We start from the raw sequence: 15,366 nt of genomic DNA, 5'->3' as shown, positions 1-15,366 counted from the left end.
AATTAAGATTAATGAAAATTACAAGGAGGGGTGGCACATGCCTTCAACCCCAGCACTTGGAGACAGGGGGTCTCTGAGTTCAGGGCCAGCGTGGTCTACAGAGTAAATTCTAGGACAGCCAGAGCTGTAATGCAGAGAAACTCTATCTTGAAGAAAAAAAAATTACAAGAAGGGACATTAGTTGTTAATAAGGACATAGAGTCAAACTATGCTATTGTGTTTCTTTGCTTTTGTTGAGAACAAAATTTATTATGATTCTTGTTGAGGCATGTAGATTATATATAAATACAGATTAGGAATCTTTTTTAATTTTTCTACTTAGTGTTTTCAGTTGCTTTGGTCAAAGTTTGGTCCCTAAGTAAGCATCAAGAGCATCAGCTGGCGACTCATTTAGACCCTGTTAGAGAGTAACTTGAAGCTGCACGTGGTGCACACTCCTTTAATCCCAGTACCTCAGAGGCAGAAGTGGTGGTAATAGACCCCAGCCTCAGGGCACTATCCTCTCAGGTGGGCGCCCCAGAAACCCGGATTCCAAACCAGTTGATGCAATCCCATGAGGCTTTATTTTAATCATTTGAGCAAATGGGCCCCTCTGTTATTCAGTGAGAGGAGCCCTGAACAATAATTGCAGGCATCTTTCAAAAGAGAAAACTATAAAATTAACATAGCATTCGGGGCAATACATCATTGGCTAGTTTAAAGATCAGCACTGGGGAGGGGTGTACAGCTATGAGGACTTTCCATGGGGGCTGCTTTTCTTCCTAGAATAGTCACAGGATGTTCTGTTAGACCCAAATAATGTCACAAGATCATTCTGCTGATGCCACAAGACATATCACAAGAATATTTCTGCTGAGGCTAATGGTTTGGGGACCTGGTTTGGGGGCCTGAGGCTGGTACTCGTTCCTCTTTCTCATGTTTAATTCTTTCAGTGGGGCGCTATAAATTCCAGGCCAGCCTGGGCTACAGAGTGAGTTCTAAGACCAAAAGAAAGAAGAGAGAAAAGTAAAGTTCAGGTTTTTGTTTGTTTGTTTTTGTTTTGACAATCTCTCACCGTGTAGTTAGTCCAGCTGGCCTCAGATTCACAGCGATCTTCCTGCCTCAGCCTCCCAAAGCGGAGATTAAAGTTGTGTGACCACCTGGTTCTAGTTTTTTCCTTTGGTTTAGTTTACTCTGTTTCTTTGGGGCGTCGATCTTGCTATATAGCTCTGGCTCGTCTCGTATGTTTGGTTCTCTTGCTCCCAGCTTCTGAGTGCTAGGACTACAAGATGTGTACTGAGATATTCACGCTCTTGTTGTTTGCATACGTGGATGGTGGTCTTTTGTGGGACTTCTCCAGGGCCCTAACATGTACCACCAGATTGAAGTGCTAGGACAACATGTATGTACCACTGGATCTGGCTTTTGTTTTTTTAAGTATCCAGGAACTCTTACATGTTTGTTTGTTTGTTTTGTATGTATAGGTGAATGTGAGGCCAGCAAGATGGCTCAGCACATAAAAGCACTTGCTGCCAAGCCTGGCAGACCTGAGTTTGATCCCTAGGACCCACATGGTAGAAAAAGAGAATGGAGTCTCTCAGGTTGTCCTCTGACTTTCACACGTGTGCTGGGGTCTGTGCACACCTGCTCTCACATGCGTACAAAACAAATACATAAGGCTGGGCTCGGTGGCACATGCTTTTAGTCCCAGCACTTGGGAGGCAGAGGTAGGCCCATCTCTATGTGTTCAAGGCCAGCCTGGTCTACATAGCAAGTTCCAGGTCAGCCAGGGCTACAAAGTTAAGACCATATCTCAAAAAACAAAAACAAATAAATGTGTGTGGGGTGTGCTAGTGCATGTGTGGTCAGAGGACAGGTCAGGGAGTTAGTTTATGCCTTCCACCTTATTAGGGCCGATGTCTCTTGTTTCTGCCACTGTGTTTCATATCCAGGTTAGCTGGGCTTTGTGCTTCCAGCCAACCCTCTTGTCTCCTTCCTTCCCACCTTGCTGAAGACGTGCTGAGGTTACAGATGCATGCTACTTTATCTGGCATTTACATGGGTTCCAGGTACCAAACTGAGGTCCTCAGGCTTACTCGGCTAGAACCTTTACCTGAGCCATTTCCCCAGTGCCACCACCTCCCCCGAATTAGTTTGTTTGAGACATGGTCTCATGCATGCAAGGCTAGACTTGAACTCACCACGTAGCTCAGGATGACCATGAACTTGTGATCGTCCTGCTTCTACCTCTCCATAACGGGTGTGCCACTACTCCTGGTTTGATTGAGTGCAGGGGGCGGGGATCCCAGGGCTTCATGTAGGCTAGGCAGGCATTATACCAACCGAGCCACGCCCACACCCCAGACAGACTTCTAAACGACTAGTCAGTCTACTTCACACCCAGAAAAACCATGTAAGAAAGGTGAGTCGTGGGCTGGAGAGATGCTACAGTAAAAAGCACAGGCTGCTCTTGCAGAGGTTCTGAGTTCAATTCTCAGCATCCATGTGTCAGCTCACAGCCATCTGTAACTGGAGTCCTATTGGGATCAAGTACCCTCTTCTGATACACCTTACCAAAAAAGAACGAAGGAAAGGTGAGTCTTCGGAAAGAATGAACTCTAAGCTACATTGGAAATGGTCAAATTGCTTGTTTGATGCCACAGTGATGACTGTGTTCTACTTCACTAATGGACTGACAGATGTTGGGAGATGGTGGCAGTTGTATTTAGAGACCAGCCAAGAGTAAGATTGTCAGGTGGTATGAACTGATGGGAGCCTCTCTCTGTTTCAGAACCTTGGGCTATACCATTTCTAGAGAAACACAGAACCTGCAGGTGCCTTACTTCGTGGATAAGAACTTCGACAAGGCCTACAGAGGAGCTTCTCTTCGTGACCTGGAGAAAACAATAGAGAAAGATTATATTGATTACATCCAGACAAGCTGTTGGAAGGAGAAACAGCAAAGTAAGTAAGGCCACGCAGGCTGTCGGGAGGTCTCCCCAGCCTCCTGACCCCTCCTCTGCTGGTGAACAGAGGCAGAGGACAGACAGACACACACACACACACACCCCTCAGCTACTACTGCAAAGAAGGGACGTTTATCAACATGTGACCAGGACTGGAAAACATAGAAACTCAGCACCACTGTACTCTCCTCTTGTACTTTCTTCTCTCTGTCATCTGCCCCACAGGGGCAGGCTTACTACATAGCCAGCTGACTTACTGCTCACTGCATGCATCAGGTTGCTCTCAGAGGTCTGCCTGGCTCTGCCTCTAGGCTGCTCGTATGTAGCCATGGATTGTGATATTCCTGAGGACTTGATTATAGGTACGCCCTGTCTCTGTTCTCTTACTACCTGCCTTTTTTTATTCTTTTAAAAAATTACTTTGTTTATTTGTGCAAGAGTGTGTACAAATGCCCCGAAGTATGTGTGGCAGTCAGAGGACACTGGGTGGGACTTTGTGCATTTTGAATGTTGCTCTTCCTGTCGATGTCCTAAGGTCCCTAACCTCACCAGTCCCTGCCCCCATTTTGCATCCCAAGCTTCTTCATGAAGTTCTCGGTGCTATCTGCTTTCCTTCACAGTCCCTAAATCCCACATTCCCTAGAGAGAAATCTGATTGAGCCAGCCTCCCTTATTGAGTCAAGTCAGAAGTTTAGAAGTTGTTGGCATGAGCCAAACAATGGTGGTGCACGCCTTTCATCCCAGCACTCGGGAGGCAGAGACAGGTGGATCTCTGTGAGTTCGAGGCCAGCCTGGGCTACAGAGTGAGTTCCAGGAAAGGCACAAAGCTACACAGAGAAACCCTGTCTCAAAAAAAAAAAAAAAAACAGAAAAGAAAAAAAAAAAAACACAAACAATAACAACAGAAAAAGAAGAGATCGCTAGCATGGAGTCTGGTGTCCCCATACTTCTTGTTGCTTGTGGGTACAGAGAAGAAGAGTGACCTCCTGGGTCTGGCTTTCCAGTAGATGTGTGTGAAAGATCTTTCTTCTCTCTCCCTCACAGGAGACAGTGTCTCCCACTTGGCTTACAGCTCCATGCGTTACTGGGGAGTGCTGGCACCAGTGGTAGCCCTAGTCTCAGCCAATAGGTTCATTTTAAATCCCAAATTAATTTCACATACACACACACACACACACACACACACACACACACACACACACACACACGCACACGCGCACACACACCACACACTTGCGAAGTAACTGCATCTTGGCTTTGCAAACTGGACTTTGGTTGATTTTTTTTTTTTTCAAAGCAAACGATAACTCATCTTCTAGGCTTTATTACTGGGTGTCTATAAACGTGTCCTTGTAAAATTAGCTCTTTGGTCACGGTGCTTCTAAGCCCTTGCTGACCCATCACGTACTCCTACCCCTGCTGAGTTAACCCGCCCTTCCTGTGTGTTTTAAAGCACTTTGCTCTTCCGGCCACCACAGTACTGATCAATAGCATTAGTGATCCATAGGTGCGTTCCCTCTGCAGGCCTGCTGGCCCTAGGACAGGCTGTCTTACTAATTCTGTGTCCTGGGCTGCAGGCACAGTCCTGACCTCAGAACAGGTGCTCAACACATGTTGTTGGAAAAGATTCTCATACTGGAAAGCTGTGCACTGATGAGGAATGTGAGTAAGGGATCAGTGGTCATGTCTTTTCCTCCCCCTCAGGGACTTTGCCTCTGCCCTCTATTTCTACAGGGCAGAGCCTCGCTGCCTTCTCAAATAAGGGGCAGTCAAGCAGAAGGAAGTGGCTTTTACCCATCTCATTGTTAAATTATTTTGTTTGTTAGTGCTGGTTTTTCTGAGTCAGGGTTTCACTATGTAGCTCTGACTGACCTGGAACTCGATATGTAGACCAGGCTGTTTAAATTGGGTTTCATCTTTTAGAAATCAGGAAAAAGCTGGGTGCACTGGTGTAGGCCTGTGATCCCAGCACTCAGGAGGCAGAGACAGGAAGAGTTTGAGTTTAAGGTCAAGGGTAGCCATAGCTTCATAGTAAGACTCTGTCTTGGGGAAAAAAATCAGGCTGGTGAGGTGGGTCAGTGGGTAAAGGTGGGTCAGTGGGTACAGGCAGTCAGCGGGTACAGGCGGGTCAGTGGGTACAGGCGGTCAGCGGGTACAGGCGGTCAGTGGGTACAGGCAGTCAGCGGGTAAAGGCGGGTCAGTGGGTACAGGCAGTCAGCGGGTACAGGCGGGTCAGTGGGTACAGGCAGTCAGTGGGTACAGGCGGTCAGCGGGTACAGGCGGTCAGCGGGTACAGGCGGTCAGTGGGTACAGGCGGTCAGTGGGTACAGGCGGGTCAGCGGGTACAGGCGGTCAGTGGGTACAGGCGGGTCAGCGGGTACAGGCAGTCAGCGGGTACAGGCAGTCAGCGGGTACAGGCGGTCAGCGGGTACAGGCGGTCAGTGGGTACAGGCGGGTCAGTGGGTACAGGCAGTCAGTGGGTACAGGCGGGTCAGCGGGTACAGGCAGTCAGCGGGTACAGGCAGTCAGCGGGTACAGGCGGGTCAGCGGGTACAGGCAGTCAGCGGGTACAGGCAGTCAGTGGGTACAGGCAGTCAGCGGGTAAAGGTGGGTCAGCGGGTACAGGCAGTTAGCGGGTACAGGCGGGTCAGCGGGTACAGGCGGGTCAGTGGGTACAGGCGGGTCAGCGGGTACAGGCAGTCAGCGGGTACAGGCGGGTCAGCGGGTACAGGCGGGTCAGTGGGTACAGGCGGGTCAGCGGGTACAGGCAGTCAGCGGGTACAGGCAGTCAGTGGGTAAAGGCGGGTCAGCGGGTACAGGCAGTCAGTGGGTACAGGCGGTCAGTGGGTACAGGCGGTCAGTGGGTACAGGCAGTCAGCGGGTACAGGCGGGTCAGCGGGTACAGGCGGGTCAGTGGGTACAGGCGGGTCAGCGGGTACAGGCGGGTCAGCGGGTACAGGCGGGTCAGTGGGTAAAGGCGGGTCAGTGGGTAAAGGTGGGTCAGTGGGTACAGGCAGTCAGCGGGTAAAGGCGGGTCAGTGGGTACAGGCAGTCAGTGGGTACAGGCGGTCAGTGGGTACAGGCGGTCAGTGGGTACAGGCGGTCAGCGGGTACAGGCAGTCAGTGGGTACAGGCGGTCAGTGGGTACAGGCAGTCAGTGGGTACAGGCAGTCAGTGGGTACAGGCAGTCAGCGGGTACAGGCGGGTCAGTGGGTACAGGCAGTCAGTGGGTACAGGCAGTCAGCGGGTACAGGCGGGTCAGCGGGTACAGGCAGTCAGCGGGTACAGGCGGGTCAGTGGGTACAGGCGGGTCAGCGGGTAAAGGTGGGTCAGTGGGTACAGGCAGTCAGTGGGTAAAGGTGGGTCGGTGGGTACAGGTGGGTCAGTGGGTACAGGCGGGTCAGTGGGTAAAGGTGGGTCAGTGGGTACAGGCAGTCAGCGGGTACAGGCAGTCAGCGGGTACAGGCGGGTCAGTGGGTACAGGCAGTCAGCGGGTACAGGTGGGTCGGTGGGTACAGGCAGTCTGGGTAAAGGTGGGTCGGTGGGTAAAGGCGATTGACACCAAGCCTGACTTGAGTTCAGTCCAGCACCCAGGAGTAGAAAGAGAGAACTGACTCCCCAAAGTTGCTTTCTGACCACCACATACATGCTATGATTCATGCATGAGGGTGCACACACTCAAAAATAAAGGGAATTTAAAAAAAGAAAGGAAGAAAAAGAAATCAGGAAAGAGTTTGGTGTATAGTCCAGACTGACCTCAAGCTCACAGAGATTCTCCTGCCTCTGCTTCTAAGTGCTGGACTTAAAGATGTTCCCCATCAAGGCCTGCCCCAGGAAAAAATTTAGGAGCAAAAATCTATGTGGATCTAAATCACGTGAAAGCCACAGTAATGTGTCCTAAGCATCCCCTTTGTATTGGGCATAGGAATGGTTTGAATTTATTGCTTTGTGTAAGAACTACATGAAAATCTACATTTTGCATTCTTAACACACACACACACACACACACACACACACACACACACACACACACACGCTCTCCGTATACTTGTATCGTATTCTACTCTGTGGCATTAAGATGCTGACATTGCAGGAAGGTGAAGGATTTTACCCAAAGTTGTAGAAGTATTTGCTCCGCCCATGACCTTGGGCTACACAGAAGAGTGGAGTCTGAACTTCTCATCCACATGAGGTGTGTTCAGATCTGTGACCCTCTCCAGGTAAAAGTGAAAATTCTATGAGAGCCAGACCTGGTAGAACAGACCTGTAATCTCTTGGGAAACTAAGGCAGGAGGATCACAAATTCAGGGACTACCATGGCTACAGAGTAAGTTCAGGGCTAGCCTGGGCAACTTAATAAGCCCTGTCTCACAATGTTTTGCTTTGTTTGGTTTGGTTTTTAAGAACTCAGGTTATGACTTAGTGGTATAGTTTATGTCTAGCAATGTACATAAAGTCCTAGGATCCACCCTCAGTTAAAACACACACACACACACACACACACACACACATACACACACACACACACACACACACAAATAAACAAATCCATTGAATGAGCCTGATGGGTGCAATTCACCAGTTCTGAATGGAGGTTGTCAGCACATACCCTGAAACAAATCTATTCCTAGCATTTAAACCCAGTGGTTCTGTGGAGCCTCCACACCACCCCAGTGCCATTTGAGAGGCAGCATCTGTCCTCTGAATCCAGCAGCAAGTGCAGCCAGGAAGGTTAAATTTAGCACTTTGAGGTTGTAAAAATAAACTCACTGAGAACAAAGTTCATTCTTGGCAAAATACCAAATGGAAATTTTATCAAGGGTAGCCATTGTCTTTGAAAGTCTTTATTATTCCTTTTATTTGCTCTTCCCTGGAATGCCTAGTATGGGTGATTTTTTTTTTTTTTCATGAGTATTCCTTCACTATGGGTGATAATTGTCCTGTGAACTCTTGGATAGATATAGCTGCATATTATACATAGTGCCGGGAAAGTGCTCTCTAGGCTGGTCCATTCGAGCTGAGGGAGCACTGGCCTTGACTGAGCACTGCTTTCCACGCCCTTGAGCAGGATAGCAGAGTGGGTAGAAAGAATCCTAGACTTTGAAGGGGTGGGAAGAATTCATTTCCTACTGAGAGGTTTTGTGTGTGTGTGTGTGTGTGTGTGTGTGTGTGTGTGTTGGGGTGGGGGGAAGCTTAGCGCAGTGCCTGGAACACAGTGAACACCTTATTCCTGGTGATCCATGCTTGAACAGCCTTATACAATAGACTGAAGGGCAATGTTCCATGGGACTGGGTTGTGGGAAGTTACAGTTGAAAAGGATATTTTGTTTGTTTTCTTCTCTTGTTTTCTCCCTTTTACTCTGTTTTTTGTTTCTCAGTTTTGTTTTCTCCTTTGTTAGGGAGAAAAGGTATTTATTGACCCTGCTCCTCCCAAAGACTTTTTTCTTTCATTTTACTTGTAAGTTATGAGTACTGAGGCTGGAGAGATGGCTCAGTGGTTCAGAGCACTCACTGTTCTTCAGAGGCTTCCATTCCCAGCACGCATGTGGGGTGACTCACAGTGTAATGTAACAAGTTCCAAAGGACCCAGCACCTTTCTCTGACCTCCAGGGACTCGTGCGTGCCTGTGCATGGTGCACGTATATACACTATATGAGGCACTCATGCATACACATAAAGTAATCTCTTTAAAGATTCATTCATTGTATTTATATGTGAGTGTTTTGTCTGCATGTATGTCTGTGCACCACATGTGTGCTTGGTGCCTGCAGAGGTCAGAAGAGGGCATTGGATCCCCTGTAACTAGTTAAGGATGGTTATGAACCATCATGTGAGTGCTGGTAATTGAACCCAGGTCCTTGGTAAGAGCAACAAGTGTGGGCTGGAAAGATGGTCCAGAGGTTAAGAGCACTGGCTGCTCTTCCAGAGGTTCTGAATTCAATTCCCAGCAACCACATGGTGGCTCACAACCATGTATAGTGAGATCTGGTGCTCCTTTCTGGCGGGCAGAGGTACATGCAGACATAACACTGTATTTATTAATAAATACATCTTTAAAAAAAGAGCAACAAATGCTCTTAACCTTTGAGCCATCTCTCCATCCCCTAAAATATTTTTAAGTTATTGAGTATTAACAGAATTTGTTAAAATATTATATTCTTTGAGTAAACCCTTGGCTTGTGCCTCTTCATTGCTCCGAAGCAATGTTGTCTGACCAGGTTTCAGTGAGCTTTGTGCAATCAATCCATGTCTCCTGTGACAGGGATCTTCCTTCAGCTTGTTATAGTGGCTGTCAAGACAGAAAACACTAAGTATCATTAGTCTCTAATGCCTTCAGGATGACGACTTCAGAGAATGACACATAAAAGTCAGTAACAAAATAGCATAAGAAGCTTGCTCCAGTGAAGAGCAGAGCCACGGAATCTGTTCTGGACACTGGGGTAGCCGTGACTCTAGAGATACAAGGTGCAGACGGGTTTCACAGAAGTCCCTACAGAGCCTCCCCCTGCCAAAGAAGCCCTAGGAAGGGGTGCTGAGCACCTCGTGGGGTGCAGGAGCAAAGACTTAACATTTGGGTGCAGCACACAACCCTCTGCAGAGCCTCATCACCTGCACGGAGACCGTGCCAAGGCAGGCCCTGGCACGCAGGCACTGTGGGCACCCGCACCAAGGGCAAGAGCACATTGTTCTGCAGCCCGGGAGACCCACTGCCTGCCAAGCCTCTGCTGGCTGGAGTCCAGGCCTGCAGTCCCGTTGTTCAGGGAGGGTTGCCATGCCTAGCCACCTCACCCTGGAGTCCTGCACTTCACCTGCACTTTGGGCCTTCCTTGGTGTAAACAGAATCATCGTGAGCAGAAATGCCAGGCGGTGTTTGGTGTTGATAGACATTTATTCAGAGGTCCGTGCCCATTGTTCCTTCTGGCTCAAGGCTAAGGCTAATTCCTGTGCCCTGGTAGTTTGCCGATTCATCAGACAGGTGCGTCTCGTTCCACCAAGAAAAACAAAACCTGTCAGCAAGATGATTAAGAATGGAAGGCATATTTCAAAATGATTAAAATGAATTTTCACAAGCATGGTCCTTTAACAGCTGCCTGCTGTAGGCAGCTCTCAGAAGCCACCCAAGCATGCCATCCTGCTAATATGTGGCACACATGACATGCCCCCGAAGGTGCATGTCAGGAGTTCCCCGAGAAGGAGGAACTTAGAAGAGGGTAAAAACTCAGACCAACCACCATGGAGTTGGGAAACACAGCAGAGATTATATTCCAGTTAAAAATAGCATGCCTACTCCATCATGAGGAGAAAATGAAATTTACTTAGTCAAGGACGCAGAGGCCACTGGGCCGAGATGATTTCATTTTAGAAGAGCCGTTCGAGTTGGGGACCTTCTGTGCGGTGAGGGGTGAAGAAAGCCGCAGCCTGACCCTCTGCAGATGCTCACCTACCAGAGGACCCCGTGTCGCGTGTGGCTCAGGGGCCTGCGGTGCTGGGGAGAGTGAAGCAGCTGTCTGTTCAGATGACAGGACCAGGCGACGGGGCTCCAGTCCCCATCTCGGTGCGAGGCCATGGCACCCTCCTCTTCTGCACATGCGCGGGCCTCCCGAGCCTGGGGCCGGGTGTTGTGCTGACAAGAGCTAAGCCTGGTGCTCTTAGAACAGCACAGACTGCAGTCGGGTCCCAGGCGGCCTTCACCCTCAGGACCTGGTGCTGTGCCCAGCAGGTTCCTCTAGGACGGAGGGTAGCAGTGCCCGGATGGAGCAGAACAAAGTGGCGGGAAAGTAAGGTCGTTTGAGTCTAGAACTACCGAAATGAAAGCGCTCAGCCTTGACGACCCGTCTCCTGTTGTCTCTTTCAGAGTCGGAGCTGACCAATTTGGCGGGGCTCTATAGAGATGAGCGACTGCGTCAGAAAGCAGAGTCAATGAAACTTGAAAACTGTGACAAACTTTCCAAGCTGATTGGCCTCCGGAGGGCTGGCTGAGAGGACGACGGCCCGGCTCAGGATGGGGGTTTCTTACTTGTTACTATTTACATTGCAAATTCCATTTTATAATACAAGTTAGGAAATGATGAACACTGACCATCTGCTAACTTTGTTGGGCAGAGCTGCAGGACATGGAGCCCCGTTGTCACCAGTTCCATCCAGTTCTTCCGGGCCTGGCTCCCAGGGCAGGCCCAGTCCATCTAAGTTACAGGAATGGTGAAGTTTGGACTCGCTCCTCTGTGAATGTAGGTCAGGGCATCCCAGAGAAGACCCACATTTCTTCCTTCATCCTGCCTGCAGCAAAAGCCCACCCCCTAGGCGTTTCTAGGCTCAGCCAGTGCACCTCAGAGTATTCATGGTGTCTGCTGAGAATTACACCTCTCCCGGCTAGTCTCCATCCCCCAGTGTTCAGTTTTCCACTCCCTAAGGAGAGTAGAGAGAAATTGAACTGTTCAGCCAATAGTTTGGTGTTATCCAAGTCTCTGCTGAGGCAGGAGCATTAGCAAACTGCCTGATTTGTGGTTTCTTTTCTTTTTTTTCTGAGAGAGGTAGCCCAGGCTAGCCTGGAACTCATTATAGAGTCCAAGCTGGCCATGAATTTGCAGTGATCCTCCTGCCTGAGTGCTGGGATTACAGGCCTGAGCTGCCACACCCAGGGAGGTTCCTTTTAATTCTTTAGTCATCTCTTTCAGAGGATCTAGAAAGTAAAACATGTTGAGCAGGCTGGCCATGGTAGCACACCTTTAATCCTAGCACTCACACAAGCAGAGGCAGGCCAATCTACGAGCTCAAGGCCAGCCTGGGCTACATAGTAAGTTCCACACCAACCAAAGTTACATAATGAGATCTTGTCTCAAACAAACAAACAAACAAAAACAAAAGCCCCGTTGAGCTGCGGCACAGCTGAGTGGACAGCGGGACAGCAGGAAGCAGGGCTCAGGAAGAAGGTGGCGTATAAGAATGCCAGCTCCTCCTCAGCGCAGGCTCCCTGTCCTTTGGAACTAGCAAGCATTCTGTCCCTTTCCCTTGAAATCGGCATGCAGTCTGGTGGGCTGTACAAGTAGGCACAGAGTGCAGTCCTCAAACCCGAGATGAGGCTCAGGCATGGAGACACAAAGGGAGGGCCCTGTCCCTGCTCATGGAGGCTGCTGTTAGCCTTGGCAGTCACTTTGACTGACTCAGTGGCCTGTGCATTTCTGTACAAGGTGGTCGATCTTTCATTCATTCAATGTTTATGGAGTGCCTACTACAAAGCAGTGGCTTTCACACGTGGTTTGTTTTGCTTTTGTTTTACTTAAGCCTCCTGACAGTTTGTGAAGCTGGGGTATTACCTCTTTTATGAATCAGAACGTGATAAGTGGTTGGCCTGGGTCATGTGACTAGGTGAGGAAGTGCAAAATGTGAGCAATCATCCTATTTCTCAGGTGATTCTAGCCAAGTTGGCAAAGCAGAGATTTTTTCCCTAGGATGCTTCTGTCCTCAGGACACCTCCGCTCCCACTCCCCAACCCCCAGGACCAGCTTGCATCCTTTCCATGGCAGGTCTGTGTCCCTTCAGGACTGCTTACCCACTGGTCTTTTAGAAGCAGGACCAGGGCTGGAGAGGTGGCTCAGTGGTTAAGAAGAATGCTGGCTGCTCTTCCAGAGGACTCAGGTTCAGTTCTCAACACCCACATGGCAGATCCCAGCATCCTGTAACTCCAGTTCCAAAGGATCCAGCTCCCTCTACTGGCCTTCACAGACACTGAATGCACATAGTGCACAGACAGACTTGTAGGCAAAATACCCATACACATTTTTTAAAAAGCAGGACCCTTTGATACAAAACCTTCAGAGGCAGAAAAAGCAGCTCTTTCTAGAACAAAGTCATTGATTGCTCTGGCTGTGTGATGGTGCCTTTCTGTGGAGGGCAGTGTCAGATCTGAGTAACTGAGCTGCCCAGATTATCATGAGACTGAATGAGGGGACCAGTAGGTTTATGTTCCGTGTCTTTGGATAGGGTCTCATGTATCCCAGACTGGCCTCAAAGTTGATATACAGCCAAAAACTTTGAACTTTTTTTTTTTTTTTTTCTAGACAGAGTTTCTCTGTGTAGTCCTGGCTATTCTGGAACTCACTCTGTAGACCAGGCTGGCCTCTAACTCAGAGATCCTCCTGCCTCCATCTCCCAAGTGCTGGGATTAAAGGTGTTTGCCACCACACCCGACCCCTTGATGATGATGATGATGATGATGATGATGATGATGATGATTTGTTTGTTTCAAGACAGGGTTTCTTTGTGTAGCTTTGGCTATCCTGGAACTTGCTCTGCAGACCAGGCTGGCCCTGAACTCAGAGCCTCTTCCTCCTGTGCTGGGATTAAAGGTGTGCACCACCACTGCCTGAAATCCTCCTGCCTCTACCTCCGGAATGCTAGTGCCACTCCTGGCTTTCGTGGTGCTGGGGAAAGAACCCAAGGCTTTGTGCATGCTAGCCTATTAAGCTGCATCCCCAGACTTATCTTCTAAACTCTTTTTTTTTGAGACAGAGTTTTTCTGTGTAGCTTTGCACCTTTCCTGGAACTCACTTTAGCCCAGGCTGGCCTTGAACTCACAGAGGTCCGCCTGCCTCTGCCTCTCCAGTGCTGGGATTAAAGGTGTGTGCCACCACTGCCTGGCATCTTCCAAATTTTTTGAGAACCTCTTTAACCTATGAGCAACAGGGAATTTACTTTGTTAATGTGCTAGGCATAGTGAAACACACCTTTCAACCCAGCACTCAGGAAGCAGAGGCAGATGGAATACTGTGAGTTCAAGGCCAGCCTGCTCTACATAGCAAGTTCATAGTGAAACCCTGTCTCAAAACAAACAACAGCAATACCCATATGTTGTAAAATGTACCCATGAACCCAACAAGCTTATGGAAAGTTCCTAGACATGGAAAAGTGCAAAGTGCTCCTCTCTTAGCCTCAGCCTCGGCTAGAAAGTAGACCATCATGAAACTGGTGTGACAGGGTAACACCCTCTCCTAGATGCCCTTGAATAGTTTATGGATATCATGGCAGTGATGAATTATCTGTGGTGATGATACCAGAGTCAATCTAACTCAGCTCCATTAACTGTCACACCAACTGTCTGTCCTTATAGCCTGGTGGTACTGTTTTGTTTATTTCTGATAGACTACAGTACTCATTTTCTTGTTTCCTCAAAAGAACTATATTTGCTTTGAGGGGTAGTTTAATCTATTTGGCACTATCTAGAATTGTGTTAAACTCTTAATTCCTTGCTTATAATTTAGATACATTGTCCATGTGTTGGTAAAATAAGCTCTGTACTCTTGCCTGTGTCTTTTATGAGATTTCCTGGCAGTGTAAACCCTTTAGATATGGCTTTTCTTGCTGTCAGTGTGGCTCGCAGTTTGAGATTCCAGAATGGAGACTGATGGGAGTGAGGTTAAGAAACAGGGCTCACACAGGACCAGAAACTGACATTCAAATGAGGTGCTCTCTTTAGTAGAGAAAAGCCTTCTCCCTGGAAGGAGCAGTAGAGCTTGAAGGAGCCCATGTCCTCGTTCGTCTGCTCAAGCCAGGAAAACATGTAAGCTTCACTGATCAGCTCCAGGCCGCACAGCTTGGGAGAAGTGACCGGTAAGAAAATAGTATCACTATGCATGCTTATGGGAACTGTTGGAAATGCCAAGAAATGCCAACCCCTGCTGGAAACAGGATCCAGCAGGCCGGCTGAGCCGCAGGCTGCTTTCATTCTCCTCTTCACTCTCCTCAGAACTAGTGCTGCCAGGAGCTCCTTGAGACCCACCCATCGTCTCTGCATGCACTGCTCCTCCCAGGAGCTGGCATTTACTTCGTATTCATTTAAGCTATTAGATTGGTGTCCTAATAGATTTATTTTGGGAAGAGGCCAAGTTACTCTACATCGTAATGTGTGGGCCTGCACTGTTGATACCTCATGCAGTGGTCACCGAATAACTGTGTACACTGAGTCTCCGTTTGCATCACATAGTCTCGGTGTTTGGAGGTGGGAGTATTCTGTGACCAGTCAGGAGTGATGACCCTTGTGAAAATGCCGAAAAAGTTGGTCACCTGATCCACTGCATCTGAAATGAGTGTGTTTTAACAAAGTAAACATTAAACAGTTTTATATACAAAATGCAACCTATGGCTTTTCTCTTTGTCCTTTGACCACAGTCCTTGTGCTTGGAGCCACTTTGGACTAAAGGTGTTACTGTGGAATAGTTTGTCAGTGGAATAGTTCTCTGGGTCAGAGAACAAATAGAGCACACACCTAGCACAGTAGTTCTCAACCTGTGGGTTGAGACCCCTTGGGGAGTCACACTTCAGATGTTCACATACGATTCATAACAGTAGCAAAACGACAGTTATGAAGTAGCACAAAATAGTACATAATACTAACAGGACGAATTCCAGATTTTTTTGATGGGGA

The 15,366-nt window shown here is 48.5% G+C and overlaps 1 protein-coding gene and 1 long non-coding RNA gene across 5 annotated transcripts in view; one reads left to right on the top strand and one right to left on the bottom strand.

Moving 5' to 3' along the window:
* Nucleotides 1-11,018, top strand: part of Dnajc18 (DnaJ heat shock protein family (Hsp40) member C18) — a 45,597-nt gene extending 34,579 nt beyond the window's left edge. For all 3 annotated transcript variants that reach the window (XM_016009292.3, XM_042263735.2, XM_076554973.1), the window contains 2 exons: nt 2,771-2,943; nt 10,801-11,018. In XM_016009292.3, coding sequence (XP_015864778.1) covers nt 2,771-2,943; nt 10,801-10,925 — 298 coding nt within the window. In that variant the 3' untranslated portion in view covers nt 10,926-11,018. The remainder of the gene's footprint in view (nt 1-2,770; nt 2,944-10,800) is intronic.
* On the bottom strand, nt 8,250-10,667 carry LOC143269547 (uncharacterized). Of its 2 annotated transcripts, none has more exons than XR_013046033.1 (3): nt 10,387-10,667; nt 9,755-9,952; nt 8,250-9,234 (listed from the first exon to the last, which is right to left on the bottom strand). It is a non-coding gene; the product is annotated as an uncharacterized LOC143269547 (long non-coding RNA). The 2 variants fall into 2 exon arrangements; XR_013046031.1 differs by having other exon boundaries at nt 10,391-10,667.
* Nucleotides 11,019-15,366: the final 4,348 nt, after the last annotated feature.

Source organism: Peromyscus maniculatus, chromosome 19 (genome assembly GCF_049852395.1).
Source record: "Peromyscus maniculatus bairdii isolate BWxNUB_F1_BW_parent chromosome 19, HU_Pman_BW_mat_3.1, whole genome shotgun sequence".
NCBI classification, from domain to species: Eukaryota; Metazoa; Chordata; class Mammalia; order Rodentia; family Cricetidae; genus Peromyscus; species Peromyscus maniculatus.
This window is presented reverse-complemented; position numbering and strand designations above follow the sequence as displayed.